Genomic DNA, 19,092 nt, shown 5'->3' on the forward strand with positions numbered 1-19,092 from the left:
TGCTCATATGATACATATGTATACACACACAGAATAAATTCAGGATTTCATGATCTGAAAGCCTGAAGCCTATTTTGAATGTGTGTTAAGACGCGATCACTCAGAGGAGAGAAATTCTCTGCTAGTCTGAAGGAAAGTAGTTCAAAATGTTTCTTGTAATATGGACATTCACATCTGAGTCTTTAGCTAGATATGTGCTCTTTGGTACTGTCTGTCTTACTTTGCTTCAGTGTAGCTGCTGTCCAGGTGGAAAGCCAAGGCAATTGCAGTTAGTATTTCAGATTGTGGACAAAAAAGCTAGAGGCCTGCTTCTGATAAGAGATTTCTATCACTGTGCTACCCAGAAGAGCACTCTTTCACTATTGTATTCTGTTTATTAGGGTTTCTGCAGAAGTGAAGTACAAAAAACAGCCCTGGGGCCTTGTCAAGTCTGTAATTGAGAAGAATACCTGGGGAGGTATACAGGAAAACTTCAAACAACTTGGTGAGGCATTTTCTTTGTGCTGGAGTAAAGTGGCTACCTTTCCTATGTATATTTTCATGTCTGTCAAACTTGATTCTTTAAAGAATGGCTTGAAAAGAAGGCAACACCAAAGGAACCTCGAAGTCAGAAGTTCCTGTAGTCAACATATCTGCCAATTCCAGGGTATAAAAGAAGCCTTGTGGCTCAATGCTAACAAAAGGCTTGTGTATATCTTGTTATAATAGCTTTCTGAAGGAAACATGAGGAGCAGCAGAAAAGCTGTTACTCTCAACTGTATCTGTCTTTAAGTACTTCCTTGATTGTGGGTATGAGAAGAGAAGCAGTGGCACTCCTCAGGCTTCTTGGCTATGTCTGTTACCAGTCTGGTCAGCCATAGCTGCAGGCTCACAGTCTAACAGTGTCTTGAAGTGCTCTTCCAACTGCTGTCAAGCATACCATTAAACAATCCTGCATAGGCAGAACATACACCATACCTGAAAAGTGTACTAAGTGCCCTCCGGCAAATAGAACAGGTGGTACAGGTCAAGGCATAATTTATGTCAATAACCTGCTTTTATGTTTGTTTACTGGAAGGTGCAGTTACTCTCTCACTGCCATCCTGCATATCTCACAATTGCGCTAGGCTTTTCAGCTCTCCATTTGAAAGTTGGGTAACGTATTGTTTTCCCACTGCAGAATCAGATCTCCTAATGGAGGAATATGCAATTAATCAGTCTATAGAAGACACTGGAAAATTAGTTGCCCTGAGACGAAGACGACGCACTTTACACCGGAGTCTGGCAGAATCACTTCCCAAACGCTCTTCCCAGCACTCCTCTGGTGACATGGGAGTACAGTCCCAGAGCAGCATAGTAGGTAGGAATATTTATATCAAGTGTTTTCCAGAAGGTGTGTTCAATAAAACTGACTCAGAATACTGCAAAAGTAACGCTTGTGTGTATGTTACTTTCACTGTCTATCTAATCGGTGTGGTAGCAAATGCCTCAGTGTGCTTAAGCCTGCATAAAATAGATTTGGAGCATGCATAATTACTTATAAGTATCTCATGAATACAAAGCTAATCTCACCTTCTGTTTTTAAAACAAACAAACAAAAAAAAAAACCATCCAACACCTGAAATGTCTACACTGTACCTGCATAGGATTGAAAATCAAGTGGGATTAGAAAGTAATTCAATGTGACTTCTGTAAAATTGGTGAAAGGAACTCATGTTCTTTACTATGTTCTATACTAAGTATGTTTTAGGGAAACAGGAAATTGCATTTAAAGATTGGCCTGCCCATGGTGGGAGGGATAGCTCAATTTGGAGAGGACTGGCATGCTTTCTGTCTCACTAGTGTCTGGTCCCTGTGGCTTGATGGCTAGCAGGTATTCTTTTGAAAGGCTGCCTTCAAGCTGATATATATTGACTTGCTTTATACCAAGTCAATAAGGATGAGACAGATTGCAGGAGTATTTTATTTGACCCTGGTTTTCAGACTAATGTGAGCAGAAGAACAAGCAAAAAAGAGCCACTTCGCAGCCTGTATCTGCTTATGTGTGGCTAGCAGTGTGTGTGAGTGTTACTAATAGGCTATAGGTTTCTCAGGCTATCTAGGTTTGATGTGAACATGCCCCAGTGCTGTGTTCTCCCTGGCATACTGGAGTAGGGGGAAATCTTGCTCCCAAAGGAAGAGCCTTACCATCCAGCCAACTTGTCTGAGCTGACTGCAGAAATGCCTTGGTGAATGATAGAGATGATCCTCTGCACCCACATGATCTGTTATTTTTTTCCATCAGAAGCTGTTGAGCTGTTCTGTGTGAAATGCTGGGCACTGACATGTATCTGCAGGCATCCTTTAGGAATGTTCTTCGCTGCTTTTTAACCTCCTTCTCTTCCATGCCTTATAGGAAGGAAAAGAGATGCTGTAAGTAGGACCACCACCATCATTGTAGTAATGAGTGTCTTGTAAGTACTCGTTTGCATTAAAATGTGGCTTGACTCAAGTTCATCTTGGTCTTTTATCTGTCTGTACCTCACTTGTATGTTAACATTGCATGTAGCATGATAATTTGAATGGAGCACTCAGGTATAGGAGGGGAGTGGATTGTCTTAAGTGACACATGGAATTAAAATGCTGACTTGCCAAACTAATCTACCTTGCAGCTTTACTTAGGTCTAATCCTAAAAAAACCCAAGAAGTGTAGAATTTACTAATTCCTAATCTTAAAAGATCCAGGAGGAGACACTTGTCGTTCTTATTAGTTGCCATTACACATCTTAATGCTACTTGCTAAGAATTCTTTGGACAGATCTTTATTTTCAGTATAGTGCTGCCCCACGCATTTTTTGGCTCTCAGAAGGATTCTCTTTTCTTACCTGTTTTTAGCCAAGATCATGTTTCTGTAGCGTTGCAACTGAAATTGTTACCGGACTTGATTTTTGTTCTCTTCTCTCTGCAGCTTGCTGCTCTTGGTCTTGCTGAATATAACACTGTTTCTCAAACTGTCAAAAATAGAGCATGCAGCTCAGTCCCTCTACCATGTCCAGCTTCAGGAAGAAAGCTCTTTGAAGTAAGTTGCATTCACAGTCTTTGCTTTCTTCACAGCTTATGTGAGAATTTGATCTAAAGAAATAAATTTTAAGCAATGAAACTCAGTGGTAAGTTTTCGAAAGCTGCTGGTGCTTCCTGCTTTTCTGTGGTGTGTGCTGATATCCAGTGACATGTCTGACTGCACCTTGCTGTAATAAATTTCTCCTTTGGCAAGTTGTTTTCTGGGGAGTGTTAACCATTGCTTGCATTTATCACCCTGCTGTGTGACTCATCTTCTGAGAATGTCATAGTGCTGATCAGAGAACCAAAGTGTTCGCTTCATCATGTGTGAACTGGCGTGATCTCAAATGTAACACTGAAGATTCACTTTAGCTTTTTAGTCTCTTTCTGTGAGTCTCCTGCTAAACCTCCTTTCCCCCTCAAACTTCCATGTTATGTGCCTTTTGTGTTCAGGCACACAGAAGAGGCTCCGATATTGTTTCCTCTCTTAAATATGGTATCAGCAAACAAGTTGAAAAAATATAACTTGATTTTGAGTATGGAAGCAGTGTGGTGACCTCTTGGAATAATCACTTGGAACTGATTAAAGTGGCTTCATAGGAAAGACCTTGTCCTCTGAAGTGTGTGAACTTGCATTGTAGACATAATGTGAGGACATTTGATTTTGGTGGATGTTGTCTGTGAAGGTCTGAGGTAGCATCTCCAAGGCAAGAGGGATTGGAACTCAACTGCAGGCAGATTTTTAAATGGCTTTTGGAAAAGGGTGCTTTTAGCAGTGGCAGAGCAATGGTGGCAAAGAGCAGTAGCTTTTAAAAAGGCGTGAGAGGTGCTTGTTTCATATTTCTGGTTTAATCTTAATCTCTTTCAGCATATCCCCAGAAATGGTATCAAAAGAGGAGATCCCTCAGTACGATAAGGAACAGGTTAAACACGTGAAGGGAGTTTTGAGAGACTCAATTGAAATGCTTGAGCAGGTATGTCTGCCAGTCTTTCCTGGTGATACTCTTGTTTGTTGATGCAGTTCTGAATCATGACAAAGCAAAGACTACAGTAATTCAAAATATCCTCTTTTCTAAGAAGACTCAAACCATAATATTAAGTAGTTGGTCACCTTGTTACGGGGTTTCTTCATTCAGGTTTATCCTGGCTTTGCTCCTCATTAATACTCTAGATACTGGTAAGAGCTTCAGTTAGCTTTGGTATCACAGGGCCACCTAATCTCCAGTGAAAAATAAATAAATTCTATAGACCATATGTTTCTGAGAGGCTCCACAGCTGTGGAGTTAATCCTTCTCAGTAACTGACATTTCCAGGCTCTTAAATACTACAAGCGCTAAAAAAATAGCAAGGTTGCTGAATGCTGTTGTATTTCTCTGATCCTGAAGTCCAGGACTCGTGAACCCCTAGGCTGGGTTTTCAACTCAGTAAGTGAAGGACAATAAATTTGTACTTTGGTACTTTGTTTTTTACTTCTGCATGTTCTGATTTTAAGTTCTTTTGGTAAATCTTAAAATGTGACAGAACAAATTACTAGATTAGGAAAGCTGGGATGGAGTTCACACGTACCTCTTTGCGCTGTGTTCTCCCACACACTAAAGGTAGAAAAAGAAGCCACTTCTTAATTCTCCTTGTTCAGAGGTGTCTTTGCACAGGAAATTGTTCTTAATCTATTAACTATTTTGATCAGAGCTTGAAAAGGCTTATGAATGCTGGAAATTTCACAGTAGAAATTAATTTCATTCCCATGCCATTTTCATTTTCTTTGGTTACTACATGAACAATTCCTAATTCTGAAGTGTTAAGCTGCTTTTTGAACACACAGTGTAAAAAGAATAAAAAAAAAAAAAACAACCTTAAAAGTGAGAATCCAACCACCTTTTTCATCCCAAGTAACACTTTAGTCTGGAAATCATGATGCATCTTAGTGCCTGTTACCTTGTGTTTTGTGAGGGTTGTCAATAATTTGAACACATTTTGTGTACCAAAATGCACTGTGAGGGCCAGGTATTAAACATAAATTAATGCTTTGCTGCTACATTCCTTAGAGCATTTGGTATGAGCATTAACTATGACTAAAAATGAGTGGGGTGGCTTATGTTCTGCACTGTTGTCTGGTGAGGTGTTGAGACTTTATCGTACTGGACTGTTAGTATTTATAAACTGCACAGAGTATAGCTGTTAGGGAGAGCACAGTAAGCCAACTGTTTATAGAAACAGGGAGGAGGAAATTGCATGAAATCTTTAAAAGAAAAGGGGGGAGACATTATTTTCTCGATAGCACTCACCCATGCAGAAGACTAACTTAAGTAATTGGGGGGGCTATGATGGTTGTATCTTCACAGCTAAAGAGCTCCCTTTCCGTGCTCCAAAGAAGCTTTGACCACTTGAACAGGACACAGAGTGGCAAGACTGAGAGTTAATACCCACATCAGCTTTCCATTCAGGATGTTGGAAGAACAGATGTGTGTGTGTGTATGTGTGTGTATGTGTGAGGACTTACGGGGTAGGGATTGCAAATGTTACCTTTGGACTCTTTATTATTTGGCTGAAAAGCTGCACAGAATAAAGGTTTCTGAAAGAAGTTCTGCATTCCTGTAGCCTGGTGACCTGTCTCTCCTGCCAGCCCTCTACCACAGGGTAAGCCTCGCTTACCAGCAGCACAGAGCTCTCGGATTGCTTGGTGAGTGAGTGAGGGCAGTGGTACCGCTGATTACCAGATATGCAGAGTTTGGAGAGGGGGAGAGCAGAGAGCTGGGCTTCCCTTTAATAAAATCACAGCTTTTTATGCCAATTTAAAAAGTGACTGTGGATTGAAAGCATTTTGGAGGAAAAAACAGGTCATGGTTTCACAGCCACAGGATCTCTGTGCTTTTTTTAGCCACAGGGTAAAACAAGTCAGAGTCTTGAAGGATGAATATTTTCAAGATTAATTAACTAAACAGGAAAGTGCTTGATAATCTCTCGCATACCGTGAGCTTTGGCAGTCTGCCTTCTGCCATATGTTTCTAGTTCTCCCAGAGAAATCTCAGCCCTCGGTATTTTCCCTCCAAGAGCTGCTCCTCAGCTCTTCCGCGTGGTTTGTGCCCACTGGTGATGAAACACCTTTTCCTTGGGCTGGTAAAAAGAAGGGAGATGAAAACTGAAATTGCAAGCCAGGGAAGCAGCAGCATCCCTCTGAGCTCAGACCATCATTTTAGGGCAGTGCTGGTTGGTGAGGTGCTCGGTCTGTCTTGCAATGATGCAAACAGCTGAGTTCTGGCTGCACCTGGGGTGTAGCACTGGCAGATTTTAGCAAGTCCTCCCTTGCTTGGAACTGGGGGGAACTTCAGAGTAAAAAGATGGATTTTCTCCATCTGAATGAGAAGGTCCTACTTTGCCCATGTGTATAGCATGAAGGGGAGTGAAAGAAACACACTGTAGTCCAGAAGCAGAAAAAATTAAAACCAAAACCACCTAGTTCTCAACCAGTAGAGGTGGGTAACCTGGTGCAGGAGGTAAGTTATCAAAGGAAGGAAGGAAAAGCCACAGTGCTACTGGTTATACATCATTCAGGACTGTCACCTGGGCATGCCCTTGATATACCTGTGTTTGATGTGGTTTCCTACTCACTCGCATCATGGGACTAGCCCAGGATTTAGCACAGACCAAAATAAAAGAGCTGTGGTGCTACTGCTCTGATAATTTGGGGACCTTACTGGTGATTTCCCCAGCAGCTGAAGGCATACATCCAGGAAAGCAACCTATCCGTAGGCTTCGTGGACCTTTTTCTACCACCTTCTCCAGCGAGGGTGTCTCCACCAGGGATGCACTGGGACCAGTGTAGGTGGATAGCCTGCTGTATGTCCATGAACTTGGAAGCTGTCATTTCCATATGCCCTAAGCTTTCCCCATAGGAGTTAGTTGCAAAGATTAACGGATCTTATGTGTCAAAGGAGAGAAAGAATGGGTCTGGTGCAACACCCGACACTGGTAAGTTCAAATGCACTTGGCACAAGCAGTGAAAGGGAATAAATGACTGAACTGGGCTGTTTGGGGTCCTCTGCTGTGATGGTAGCACTCAGCCCAGTAACTTCTCCACATGTTTGGAAGTCTCTGGGCTGGGTCATGCTTTAAAGCATAGAAAGAAGGAACGCTCTAATTCCCATCAGACGGGTGTCATCCCCTCAGGAGCGCGGCCTGGCTCTACGCGTGGCCGGCGGGACGCGCTCGGAGCCGCCCTCGCCCCGCAGCCGCCACCTGTTGCACTGCCCCTTTAAGGCAGGTGCCGCCGCGTCACGGCCGGCCCCGCCCCTCGGGGGCAGGCATTGGGCTGCTCCGCCGTCAGGTGGACGGGGGGCTTTACCCGCCCCCTCCCCGCACACCTCTGCTCGGGGCGGGGGCGGCCCTTGGCTGCCAATGGCGGCTGGGCTCCGCCGAAGGGGGCGGGCCCGCTGGGGAGGAGGCGGCGGAGGGCGCGAGGCACCTGCGGCCGGCCGGGAGGCGGGGCGGTGGCGGCTGGAGCGGAGGGAGGGCAGCGGGGCAGGGCGCGGCGATGGAGGAGCCCCTCTGCTGCTGCGAGTACGTGGACCGGCGCGGCCGGAGGAACCACCTGGCGGCGTGCTGCTGCGACTGCGAGGACGTGGACGGGGGCTGCGAGAGGTAACGGCTCCGCCGCCCCCACACACCGCCCGCCTGCGAGGCCCCCGCCCAGCGGCCGCCCGCAGCGCCTCTCGGTGCCCCCTGTGGGCAGCCCGTGCCCTCTCGGATGAGTGGAGTGGGGGGGAGCGGAGCAGCGCCCCGCTTCTCGGGAACCTTGGCCGCGGAGAGAGAAGGGGTCGGCGGCCGGGCTGGGCGCCTCGGGGCGGGAGGATGCAGCGGTAGGGTCTCGGGTGCGCGGCGGCTCCCCGTCCGCTCCCCGGGCTAGCCTGTGCTTCGCCCTAACAGGTGGCTGACGTGCAGGTCCCTGCCCCCCGGGGCTCTGGGGAGAATTGCCGACACCGTGGCGGACCGGGTGCGGGTGCCCTGGTTCGCAGGGGCCGTGAAGATCAACGTCAGCCTCGTGCCGCCGCTCGTCCTGCTGCCCGTCTTCCTCCACGTTGCCGCCCTGCACTTCCTGCTGGGGCTGGTCATCCTGACGTCCCTGCCCGTCGTGGTGCTGTGGTATTACTACCTCACCCACAGGAGGAAGGAGCGGACCCTCTTCTTCTTGAGCCTGGGGCTCTTCTCCTTGGGCTACATGTACTATGTGTTTCTCCAGGAGGTGGTTCCGCGAGGCCACGTGGGGTATTCCCAAGTGGTTGCTCTCACCTGCGGGTTAATTCTTATGCTTGCAGCCCTGTCTCGAGCCAAGACAGACCCCGGCTACCTTCCCATCCCGGCAAGCAGCGAGAAGTCATTGCACCGGGGTTTGCCCAGCAAGAGTGTTAGAGGGAGCTCCGATGGGCTCCATGCGTCAGGAGCTGCCAGTGGCCGTGTTGTGAATGGCGAAGCTCAGGGCTATTCCCGGGTGTCAGCTGAGGATCCAGAAGGTGTGAAAAAGGACTGGTGTGCTAGATGCCACTTGGTCAGACCTGCCCGAGCAGGGCACTGCCGGCTTTGTGGCAGGTGTGTAAGGAGGCTGGACCACCACTGTGTCTGGTAGGTTTTGCACTGCTGAGCCTATGTGTGTTCTCTCTCTCTCTCTCTCTCTCTCTCATTTCGTTTCCCCATTTTTAAGTTAGTTTCTTTTTTTACAGCTCTTCTCAGATGGGGTTATTACGTGGAAGACAGGTTAATGTACTTTAAGCCAGTACATTTGATTTACTAGTTTTAATAAGAACTACAACGATTTTGTTCTAGGTTGGGTTGACCTGATAGCTGGAAGCTTCTACAGCATTCAGAATTCGTTCAGAATTGCCTTTGGTTCTCTACTGGTTTTCATATGGGCCTTCGGGTTTGGTTTGCTGTTTTAGATTTGGCCTGTGGAACACTAGCAGTCCTGAAGTTAACTTGCATTAGTGCTCTTCTGGGCAAGGGAACCCCAAGCTGCCTGTGTGTATGCTGTACTGGAGCCAAGGAGCAGTAGGGTATGATGTGTTTCAGCAAAGCTTACTACACTTGCTGAAAGCTTGAGATAAATGGTCTACCACTGTTACCCTGCTGGTCTCTTGACTTGTGCCTATAACCTTTCTATAAAAGGCTATAAAGCTTCTTTGAACATGTTTCAAAGTTCTTGGCTCGTATTGTATAGAAGTACCTTGGAAATTAGGATCTCTGATAGCTGGGGGAGGGAGGAAGAAAGAGAAAACAGTTTCTTTTCCTTTTAAGCAAAGTAATCTTCTCTTTCCTTTCGGAGGATTAACAGCTGCGTAGGGGAGCGGAACCACCAAGCATTCATCCTTGCCCTCTCCTTCTTCATGCTCACCTCTGTGTATGGGATTACGCTGACCCTCCACACCATTTGCAGGGGCCGAACTTCATTTGTGGCATTGTTCTACTGCCCTGGGGCCTATTCTGACTACAGGTGAGATGTCTGTCTGGGAGAGAGACGGGCTGAGAACAGGCTTGGTCAGGTAGCTGATCCTCAGAGGAGAGAAGGCCTGTGCTCTAGGCCTGTGCTGTTGGCTGTCAGACCTGATCAAAAAGTGCTCCCTAGAAAGCTCTGGAAGGCAGGGATGTATCACTGCTTTTGTCGAGGCAGGGAGCCTGAGACATGGAGAAAACTTGCCATTTATTTGGAAAAACAAAACAGAAAACACTGGGGGAGCTGGTATTTAAATTCTTTATTGTGTCCTGTATAGATACATCCTTAAATGTGTTTGTCCCCCAAGTGCAGGTAATGGTCTGACAGTCTAGAATACATGTGTAGTCTCTCCCTGTCATCCCTCACTATTTATCTAGTGACTGTCCCTCCAAATTACCTGCTTAGGACAGACAGCGTTAATGTGCCTTGTCTGGTGGGAAGGGTGGCGAGAAGCATTGTACATGAGTTCAGAGAGCAACGCTACCGCTGATGGGCAGAGCACACTAGCACGGATGACTCCACCTTTCTCTACACTCCATTTCATGATCTGTTGAGTGTGAGCATCGTTGTATCCCCAGATAAGGATCAAGTGCGCTTACAACAGTAAGTGTAAAGAGCTAGACTGTGCAATAGCAATGCAAGAGTCACTCTGGTAGCGTTAAAGCTCTCATTAAGCAAGCTGTGAAGCTTTAATTTTGAGAGAGCCTGTAAGGATTATCTGATGAAAGCAGCAAAGTGAGATCACTGTGGCAGATGCAGACAGGGATTTGAAAGGATAGTGATTACTAGAGAAAGTCACTCTAAAGCAGCTGCTCCAAAACTAAATGGCTTCCTTCCCATCTTTTTCCCTGCTGCCAGCTCTGCTCTGTCGTTCACCTGTGTGTGGTACTGTGCCATTGTAACAGCTGGCATGGGATACATCCTCCTTATCCAGCTGTTGAACATCAGCTACAACGTGACCGAGAGGGAAGCTCGGCTGGCTCTGCGGGACAACACTGGGCGCAGGCTCCTGGGTGGTTTGGTGATAGACACTGGCCAGTATAATAGGGGTTTCCTATGCAACTGGGGACATTTCTTGAGCCTGGGGTCTTCTTCTCCACAGCGCTCTGCTGAAGACATTGTGTGACCCCATCTTTCTGCAGATGATGTTGACTGACTTTCTTTAGCCAGGAGAACAGCCCCTTCCACTATGACTCCCTCTTCCTATACCCTTCTTCATGGTTGGTGTATGGGCTGTGTATCCCATTGCTGACAACATCAGAGGCTTTCCCAGGCAGAACAGCTCGTCATATGCTGTCAGCCAGCAATAGTATGCAGAAAGCAGTAAGCCATATGCACAAATTTGAAGAGGAGGAGCCTGGTGCTTTTTTCCACTGTGAGGAACTTTGTGCAGCTCAGCTTATCAGGAAGAAGAGCACATGGTTTTGAGAACTGGAATTTTCATTAGGCGTGAACCCTGGCATCAAGAGGAACCTGCTCTGGACTTCAGAGTGTGCACTGATTCCTGCAAAGGTTAAGAAATCCCTGGCTCTTGCCTACGTGTGATGTTTCAGAGATGTCAGGAGGGTGAACATGAGAGATGGACCACTTGCTTCAGTCTGTTTGGCTAAAAGAGACTCTCTAGGCACTCACTGAGCAGCTCCCTCCTCTCTGGTACATTTTTATCTTTATTTTCTATCTTCTATTTCATCCAGCTGTATACATGCTTGTATTAAGTGCCTTTGTGAGCAAAACATTCCTGCAGGGCTTTGTAAGACCCCTTCACCTTTTGATCCCTAAAGCTGTTATTCCATCCCCATCTGTCCAACTGGGTGAGAAGACACTGTCATCTTCAATCTCATCGTTCTTCCTGTAGGCTGGGTCTGTGATGTTTTGAAGGTTGGCTCATCTCCCTTCAAGTGTTTCTGCACTGATTATGGATTGTGACATGAGACAGCAGGTAAATACACAAAGCAAAAAAGAGATGTTTTGAAGCAACATGGAACAGGGGATTCTAAGGGGAAAACAAGTGCTGTCTGCTGTTACAGTAGCTTTATGGAAAGTATCTTTCTCTCTTCCTATATGGGAGAAGGGAGTACGTGGGAGAGCAGACAATTCTGCTAACAGCATTTTTGGTCGGTAGCATCTTGGTCTGTTGAGTTGCTAATAATATAGTGATCCTGTCTCCTCTCCACCAAGTCACTGTGGAGCTGCCTGACTGCAGATCTGTTTTCTCAAGCCAGGAAGTCAAGGAACACTTTGGCTTCTGCTTTTTCAGGGATAGGATGTGTTTGAGCTGCTTTTTAGGGTAGATGGCCTGCACTGGCAGGTGAATGAATGTGTTAAATGTGCTGTGCAAGAATGCAACTTGTTCCTCATCAGCCTGCAACTGTATTATTGCCTGGACTTGTGCTTCAGCTGAAATAACAAGGTTTTGGTGGCAATTGTTTTTTGGGTTTTTTGTGGGTTTTTGTTTTTGGTGTTGTTTTTTGTTTTAAACCCTTTGTATGTGTTGTTGGCCCTGCTGCTATACGAAATACCTGTCTGGAAAAGGCTGGGGCCACAGCACGAGAGTTGCAGGCCTAAGTTCAGAAGCAGAGGGAAGGGCCTTGCTCTAGCTACTGATGGTTTTAGATGCGCGTGCAGCATGCACAAATCATATTTACCCCAGACTCCCCTTGCATGGCAGGCAGCTGGGGGCTGTTGGCTGAGAGATGGAAATTCACTGTGCACTGCTGTGCATTATCTCTGAAGAATGGATGGATGGTGCATGGTGCCAGAAAGCAGCAAGTCTGGGAGTGTCCCTTGAGATCCCTGCCGTATTGCTTTCGATTCTGTGTCCCAGTTTCAGGTGAAACCCATGTCCCTCTTTGTACTATTTGGTTTCCTTAAGCATCACTTTCTATAACCAGCAGATAATTGAGGAGCAGCTGCACTTGAAATGAGGCTGTGCAGAAAGAGTTACTTACTGAGTGTCCCTTATTTCCACTTACCTCTTTTCACCTAGTGAGCAATCTTTTATAAGGAAGTAAAAGGGACACCTCTCTTGCTTCTTGCCTCTAACTGAACACACTAAGATGTTTCTGACCACTTCCCTGGTCCTAATGTCAAGAAAAAGGCACCAGCTGGACTGTGCTAAGTGTTCCTCTGTGACCTTCTGACTATGTGGGGCTTGGAGACTGCCTGTATGAGTTTAAATTAATACAAAGACCTTGTCTTCACATGAGTTGTCTATAAATGCTTCCACTGCACATACACATTTTGTGGTGCCTGCTGAGATGAACTAGAGCTTGGCAACCCTGGAGATGAGGATGCTGTGGGCTGGCATGTTCGCGGTCTTCTCAGATCTCATCCTGCTGGCATTTGGGAAGATTAAGGCCGAATGACCTCTTGGGCTAAACAAACACCTACAGTTGGAGGTAGCCAACCCCTCTGTCCCTGTGAGCTACATGTGTAGAAATCAGTCATACACCCATGAGCTGAATGAGCTCTGGGAGCATTTACAGGTTTGAAATAAGTGGTTTCTCTGGGCTGGGAGAAAGAGCAGATTGCTTCTCTGGCAGCTCCTGAACAGTGTGCTCACTTTCTCCCACAGGCAGAGACCAGTTACTACTTTGCAGCCTGTCTGTCAGCGTAGGCTTGTCCCTTGTCTCTTAGCGAGCTCTGGCATGGGGGATTTCATCTGTGTACTGTTTACACTGAGACTCACTCAGTGGTGTTCTCCCAGGCAGCGTGGGCTTTGCAGCACAGTTCAGGAGCAAAGGACCTTGGACTAACGTAACCATTCCCCACCTTTGGTCAAGCCCGCTCCAGTACAGTGGGGGTAAATCCTAAAGTAAATTTGATTTACTTTTGCACTCCTTCCAGAAGGAACTGGAACCATTCAGGACACTAAAAGTGTTGCAAGGCTGGATTATTATTTTTGGAGGAGAGTGCAGTTCTGATTCCCCGTTGAACAGGAAGTTCAGTGGCTGTAATGTGCATAGCAATGGTGATTTTAAGGCCATGGCTTCTGTTCACAGTCCTGGCTTCTTCCTAAGAGGATTTACCTTGTGAATGCCTTGAGATATACGAAGCATAAAGTAACAGGATATCTAAAAGGCATCTAGAAGGCCGGATGAGCTTCAGATGCCTACTTCGGAGGTCTCCTTTTAATAGCTCTGAGAATTAGCAAGAAGCCTTTGAAGGGTAACACTCCCATTTGCACTTACAACAAGGGCAGACTGTTGTGATCTCTTGTGCACAGAAGGAGTTTCTTTTCTGCTATTGAGCTTGTTATTGGCCACACTGGTAGAAAAACATTAAAACCTGGGCATAAAGAGTCAGTCCTGGGGCTCGCTGTCTTAGCAGCTGCCTGGATGCATGCTGCCTGGTGTGGGAGCAGGCTGCATTTGACAGATGACTTGTGGGTCATGTGTGTGGTCTTGAGCACACATAGCTGGCAGTGCAGAAAGTCTTCCGTCTGTGAGGAGAGGGCCCAGAGATGGTCAGAAGCAGGGAAGGATTTTGGTAATAGCTAGCCTTGATGTCTCTCCACCCTGACTTGGAGATTAGTTTATCCTGCTTTAACCATGACCTCTTAAAAGGCATTTGTCGTTTCACAAATAGTGTGGATTTCTGCAGACGAGGGCAGCTCTTCAGGGGCCAGGCTTCCAATGTTGCCACTGTTGTAGTGTTAAACCCTCCGTGTCCAAATGCCAGCACCCTACTGTCTGGTGACTAAGAAATGTGTACCATTAGATACACCGTGTAAATGGTGGCTTGGCACTCTTTAACTGTCTTCTTCCATTGTGCTTTTCTGTAGGCAAGTCACAGGTCCCCACATTGACTGTTTCTCCATTTAACTTGTCCTCGAATGACAAAAGTCACTGGTGAGCCTGAGTTGTGCTGCTTGTGACTCCTAATCACATTCAGCCTTCATGCTATGATGGTGCTTTTTTTTTCCCCTTCAAAGTAGGTTGCTTTCAAGTGTCTTAATGAAACCATTTGCTGTAAAATTTCTTCTGAAGATAAAATGGATACTGCCTCACTGCCTAATGTCTTAATAATGTGCTTGAGTTATTTTTTTCTTCTATATGAATGTATATTGCCTCATTAGGGCAGGGAGCGTGCGTGATTATGGATGTGTTTCCCTGTATTGCTTACAGTGAAGAGCTTTACAGTTTCTCATGATTTTCCTCCACTGCTAGAATGTTTGTACAGCAAAAATCTGTGGATAGGTGAGGTACGTTCTGAAATGTGGGAGTTCAGCCTCCCAGGATCTTGTTTTTATGGAACTCTAATGATAATGTGAAGAATGATGGGCCCTGGAGGAAATGTCTGCCTTGGAGAGTGGGGTATTTCATTTTGGTTTGGTTTGGGTTTTTTTCACCCCAAGTTTCAGCAAGAGACTTTATGAAACATTTGTGAGCATTGTTGAAAGGACTGGTGTGCGTATGTTTGTGTCCATTTTGTGTTGTGTTCAGTGTTTCCAAATGCAATTATGAATCAAAATAAATTACTGGAAATGATCTTTGTAGTGGCCTGTTGATTTGTGCCAACACACTCAGCCATGTCAACGACCAAAAGCTGCCATCATCTCATGGCTATTTAGCTGTGAGCTGGACTTGGGAATAAGCGAGCCACAGGCTAAGGAGAAGCTAGGAAATAAGGTTTATTCCAGTTCTGCAAAAGTTGACCTTTGGGTTTGTTGGTGTTGGGATGAAACAGATGCCTGCAGGCAGTTCTCACCACCCTGGAAACTCTATCTGATCAGGTTCCTAGTCTTAGTCCAGTGTTCTGCTTTCCCTCCTACACCTGCCCACACAATCCATCCCGAACCCTAAGAAAGAAGAATCTCTTACTTTAAACCCTCTTCTAAGCCATGCTTGGAAATGATGTGCATATTGTGTGTGCAGATGGTGGGAAGAGATGTAGCCTTTGATTCCATTTGTATCTCGGGACATCTGCTGAAGGGCAAAATGACTTTTCATGAGTAGAATCACAGGTGCCTTCGATTGTTCCCAGAGCTCTGCTTTGATTTGCCTGGGTGGCACTTCTGTCAGCTGTTCAGCTGTTTCTCTTTGAAGATTACTTTGCAGTCACTGACAAGAAGGACCTGCTAGCAGTGAGCCAGGCTTGTAGCTGGGTGAGAGTGGTGTGTGCCAAGGGTGTCAGGCTTCTGACACCCCAGCAGCCACCAGCTTTGTTAACTCCAGTGCTGATGATAGGGACATGCGAGACTACTGTTTCCCTCAGTTCTTATATTTCTTACTTCCCTGTGGCTTGCCATGTTGACCTGCACAGCAGGAGCATGCCTGGAGCGGTAGTTCAGGTGCTGGGGAAAGCCAAGGTGCACAATATGTGTCTATAATGCACAAGAGGTCTGCAAAGATGTGAGCTGTGGATCACTCTGTAGTGGTTCATGGGCCCTTCCCAGGCTAGCTATGTTTGCCTGGGGGGAGCAGGAGAAGACTGCAGGGAGACCTTTTTGCAGCCTTTCAGTTCTTAAACGTGGCCTATAAGAAAGATGGGGAGAGACTTTTTAGCAGGGCCTGTGCAATAGGGTGGGAGTTGATGGTTTTAAACTAAAAGGGGAGGTTGAAGTGGGATGTGAGGAAAAGATTCTTTACAATGAGGGTGGTGAAATACTGGCACAGGCTGCCCAGAGAGGTGGTAGGTGCACCACCCCTGGAGACATCCAAGGCCAGGCTGGATGTGGTTCTAGGCAACCTGATCTAGTTGGAGATATCCCTGCTCATTGCATGGGGATTGAACTAGGAGACCTTTGGAGGTCCCTTCAAACCCAAACTATTCAATGATTCTATGAAATTGTTTAATATTTCAGGCACTGTTTCGAATCCAGTTCAAGCTGGGCCTGGGAGACTTTGAAGAGACTGCTGTACAGATTTACTGAGATGATACCTGTGTGGTCAAGGTTTTGGGGAAAGCAGGTAAGAACTCTTAAGGGCAGCTGTCAGCAGGGAATGGGGTTGGGAGTAAGGGAGTTTGCAGTCACTTCAGGGTTCTGCATTTGCTGTCGTACCAAAGTGAAAATCCTCCCCCCTTCCCTGCACAGAAGGCAAGTCTGGCTGTGCAGCCACCTCCTTCTCTTGCCAAGAAAAGCAAGGAGCTGACAGGCAGGAGTGTGCCTGAGCTGTGAGAGTGTGGGCTGATGACCAGCATTAAGGCATTGACATCTGCATCTTAACCAAGCACTGGAGCAGGAGGCTGTGCTCTGGCACAGCTGCAGGCTGAAGCTGTTTCCTTAGTCTGAAAAGCTCTCTTACATGTCGCTCTCCTGCTGGGAAATGCTTGCAAGAGCTTTAATCTGCAAAACACTAACATCATGCCATCATGCCTGGGATTTTAGGGGTGTCTCGTGCAGTCTCCCAACAGCCTCAATGGGCACAGCCTTATTTCTCTCAAGGAGGTACGAGTTGTTTCAACCAGGTGTGGGTTGAATGGGGAAGTCGAGGGGCTTCTCATCTCTGCTTTGATTCCCATTGATTCAGACCACATTCAGTATGAATGCGCCTGATCCTTGAACATCATCCCTATCCTAACTGAGGCTTCAGCTCCATGCTAGTGTTGAATTAGCAGTAGGCAAGGGCAAAGGGGTCTCAAAGCACAGCTCCTCAGGGATCTTCTGGGACTGCCCAGCCAAACAGCATCTTGCTAGGAGAATCTTTCTCAAAGCTACTAAGAGCAGAAGAAAACCCTTCTCACCCAGAAGGTGAGAAAAAGGTCAGTTTCAACAGTAAGTGTTGACTGCATTTCAAGTTCTTTGGAGTATTATTTTAATGGAAGGTGAGTGGGCGCTGAGGTGAGTGGGAGCTCTGAGCCTCGAGGATAAAATGTGCAAGTGTGGCGTTGCTGGGGAAAGAATCTGCAGTTCAGTGACCTGGAAGCACCCCTGCATAGCCAGTGGTTCGGGGCACCCTTTTAGCTGTGAGAGATGTTGATTCAATGCCTGCTTAACCTCTTGCTAGGGTCAAACCAGGCTGTGCTTGTCCACTCTACTGCTCCATCCTGCTGCTACTCCCCATACAGCTTCTGTCTGTCCTGTCTCCAGCTGGCCATAATCCTGCCTTCTGTCTAGCTGAACAAGGATGTGTTCTCCCCTTTCATCCTCTAGGTCACTATCCTCCTTACACCATGAATCCAGGTGAAGGGTGGACTGGAGACATTGCCTGCTCTCTTCATTGCCCTGGTGAAGAGGAAGTCAGCTTAGGAAAAGGCCAACAGTAACATGAAAGCTGTTCTGGAGGTATTCCAGGAGCTCATTAGGCACTACATGGAGAGGCTTCCAAGAGGAGACTGTGTACGGAGAGGAAAAGGATTGCTGCTGCTGTGCTGCCACAGCTTGCCATGATTAGCACCAAGTGGCTGCTGGCTGCACTGGGGCATTAGTTTGGTAGCTCAGTCCCCAGCCCTGATTCTTCCTGCCTTTTTGGCTCAGTGAAAGACACTACCCTTCTCCAGTCGCTGTTCTTCCCTACAAGACAAGTTATTGAGCCCTCTCTCAGCTTGCTGCTTCTTCTCACAATCTGCCTTTTAATGCAGCCAGATGGTCTGTACTCGCCCACACTTCACGTAGGCACCTTCAGCTCCCTGTGTTTGGATAGTGTGCTCATCTGACCTGCGGGTGGTCTGGTCTGTGTCTGCCTTTGGGAGATGGTGAGTGCTCATGTGTTGTAGAGAACGGCTGTGGGAGTGACAGTTCTCTTCAGACAACTTCAGATGGAGAATCTGCTTGACAGCCTGGCTTGTGTGTGCAGGAGGCTCTCTGACCACATCCCTGTGAGCTATGTGCATGGATGCTAACGCTCTGAAGCCTGCTGCTGGGCACCTGTTCTGTACTGCTTCATCTGTGAGGCTCAGTGATGGTCCAGGTCCGTGACCATGGGCTGGCGTCTAGTGCTGTGTAGTTGGCTTCTGACACAATTTGCACTGGTAACTCCACTGGTGTTCCGTTCACGTTTGGGTTTATGGGAAGCTTTCAGTGCATGTACAGGTTTTAAAAGCCACCTGATACAGTGGGTAACAGTAAACTGTCTTCTTCCTGGCATCATGCAAGTGCTCCCTGTACTGCCAAATGCTTTTGGAGGGAACTTTGCGTGTCTTGCTGTGAGGGGGAAGTGATTCCAGCCTCCTGCCTTATGCTCTTGCTAAGACAGGACATATTGTACCTTCACGGCATTACCCTGTGTGCACTGTGCTGCAGGTTAACCCTAAACACTGGTAAGAAACTTTTGTTTTAATCATGTCAGCGTTATGTAAAAACAGTCGGTGTTTTTCTTGGATCTTTTATGGCTGGATCAAGTGAAAAGGCCCTGACAGACTTGCACAATATATCCTTAAATACTACAGTTAAACAGCCTGGAAACTGTCCGAATGCAAGACCGAGGCGGACACCACCACCACCGCCGCCGCCGCGCTGTGCCGTGCTGTGCTGCGGTGTGCCGTGCCTCCCCTCACTCGAACCGCGCCGCCGCCAACGCGACGGCCTTCTCGTGTTGCTAGGACACCGAGTCTGCTCCCTGGCAACGCGCCCCATCGCGGAGCGCTTTACGGCAGCTGCGGCCGCTTCCATCCGGCCCTTCCACCGGGCTCTCCCCCGTCGCCTCCCGCGG

The 19,092-nt window shown here is 47.1% G+C and overlaps 2 protein-coding genes across 11 annotated transcripts in view; both read left to right on the forward strand.

Moving 5' to 3' along the window:
- Window positions 1–5,599, forward strand: part of GRAMD1C (GRAM domain containing 1C) — a 53,658-nt gene extending 48,059 nt beyond the window's left edge. For 4 of the 5 annotated variants that reach the window (XM_065676710.1, XM_065676708.1, XM_065676709.1 and 1 more), the window contains 6 exons: window positions 381–484; window positions 1,160–1,339; window positions 2,375–2,432; window positions 2,927–3,037; window positions 3,887–3,992; window positions 5,361–5,599. In XM_065676710.1, the coding sequence (XP_065532782.1) occupies window positions 381–484; window positions 1,160–1,339; window positions 2,375–2,432; window positions 2,927–3,037; window positions 3,887–3,992; window positions 5,361–5,438 (637 nt within the window). In that variant the 3' untranslated portion in view covers window positions 5,439–5,599. The remainder of the gene's footprint in view (window positions 1–380; window positions 485–1,159; window positions 1,340–2,374; window positions 2,433–2,926; window positions 3,038–3,886; window positions 3,993–5,360) is intronic. The other variant, XR_010612185.1, reaches the window with a different exon arrangement.
- Window positions 5,600–7,523: 1,924 nt separating this feature from the next.
- On the forward strand, window positions 7,524–19,088 carry ZDHHC23 (zinc finger DHHC-type palmitoyltransferase 23). Of its 6 annotated transcripts, none has more exons than XR_010612186.1 (5): window positions 7,524–7,656; window positions 7,942–8,634; window positions 9,332–9,499; window positions 10,358–11,438; window positions 16,305–16,390. XR_010612186.1 is itself a non-coding variant. In XM_065676719.1 (5 exons), exons 1-5 carry the CDS (start codon window positions 7,550–7,552, stop codon window positions 17,616–17,618), a joined length of 1,098 nt encoding a protein of 365 aa, XP_065532791.1. In that variant the 5' UTR covers window positions 7,524–7,549; the 3' UTR covers window positions 17,619–19,088. The 6 variants fall into 6 exon arrangements, 3 of the variants coding, with proteins under 3 accessions (XP_065532791.1, XP_065532788.1, XP_065532790.1); XR_010612188.1 differs by having other exon boundaries at window positions 10,358–11,152; window positions 16,305–16,377; XR_010612187.1 differs by lacking the exon at window positions 16,305–16,390 and having other exon boundaries at window positions 10,358–11,152; window positions 11,355–14,988.
- Window positions 19,089–19,092: the final 4 nt, after the last annotated feature.

The sequence above is a fragment of the Lathamus discolor genome, chromosome 4 (genome assembly GCF_037157495.1).
Source record: "Lathamus discolor isolate bLatDis1 chromosome 4, bLatDis1.hap1, whole genome shotgun sequence".
Lineage (NCBI taxonomy): Eukaryota > Metazoa > Chordata > Aves > Psittaciformes > Psittacidae > Lathamus > Lathamus discolor.

What these genes read in the sequence shown, in the direction of transcription:
- ZDHHC23 (XM_065676716.1), top strand. Translation starts at nt 7,550, where the DNA reads ATGGAGGAGCCCCTCTGCTGCTGCGAGTACGTGGACCGGCGCGGCCGG. An exon ending in CTGGACCACCACTGTGTCTG is followed by an intron (nt 8,635 to 9,331) that starts GTAGGTTTTGCA and finishes TTCCTTTCGGAG; the next exon opens with GATTAACAGCTGCGTAGGGG. An exon ending in GGGGCCTATTCTGACTACAG is followed by an intron (nt 9,500 to 10,357) that starts GTGAGATGTCTG and finishes CCCTGCTGCCAG; the next exon opens with CTCTGCTCTGTCGTTCACCT.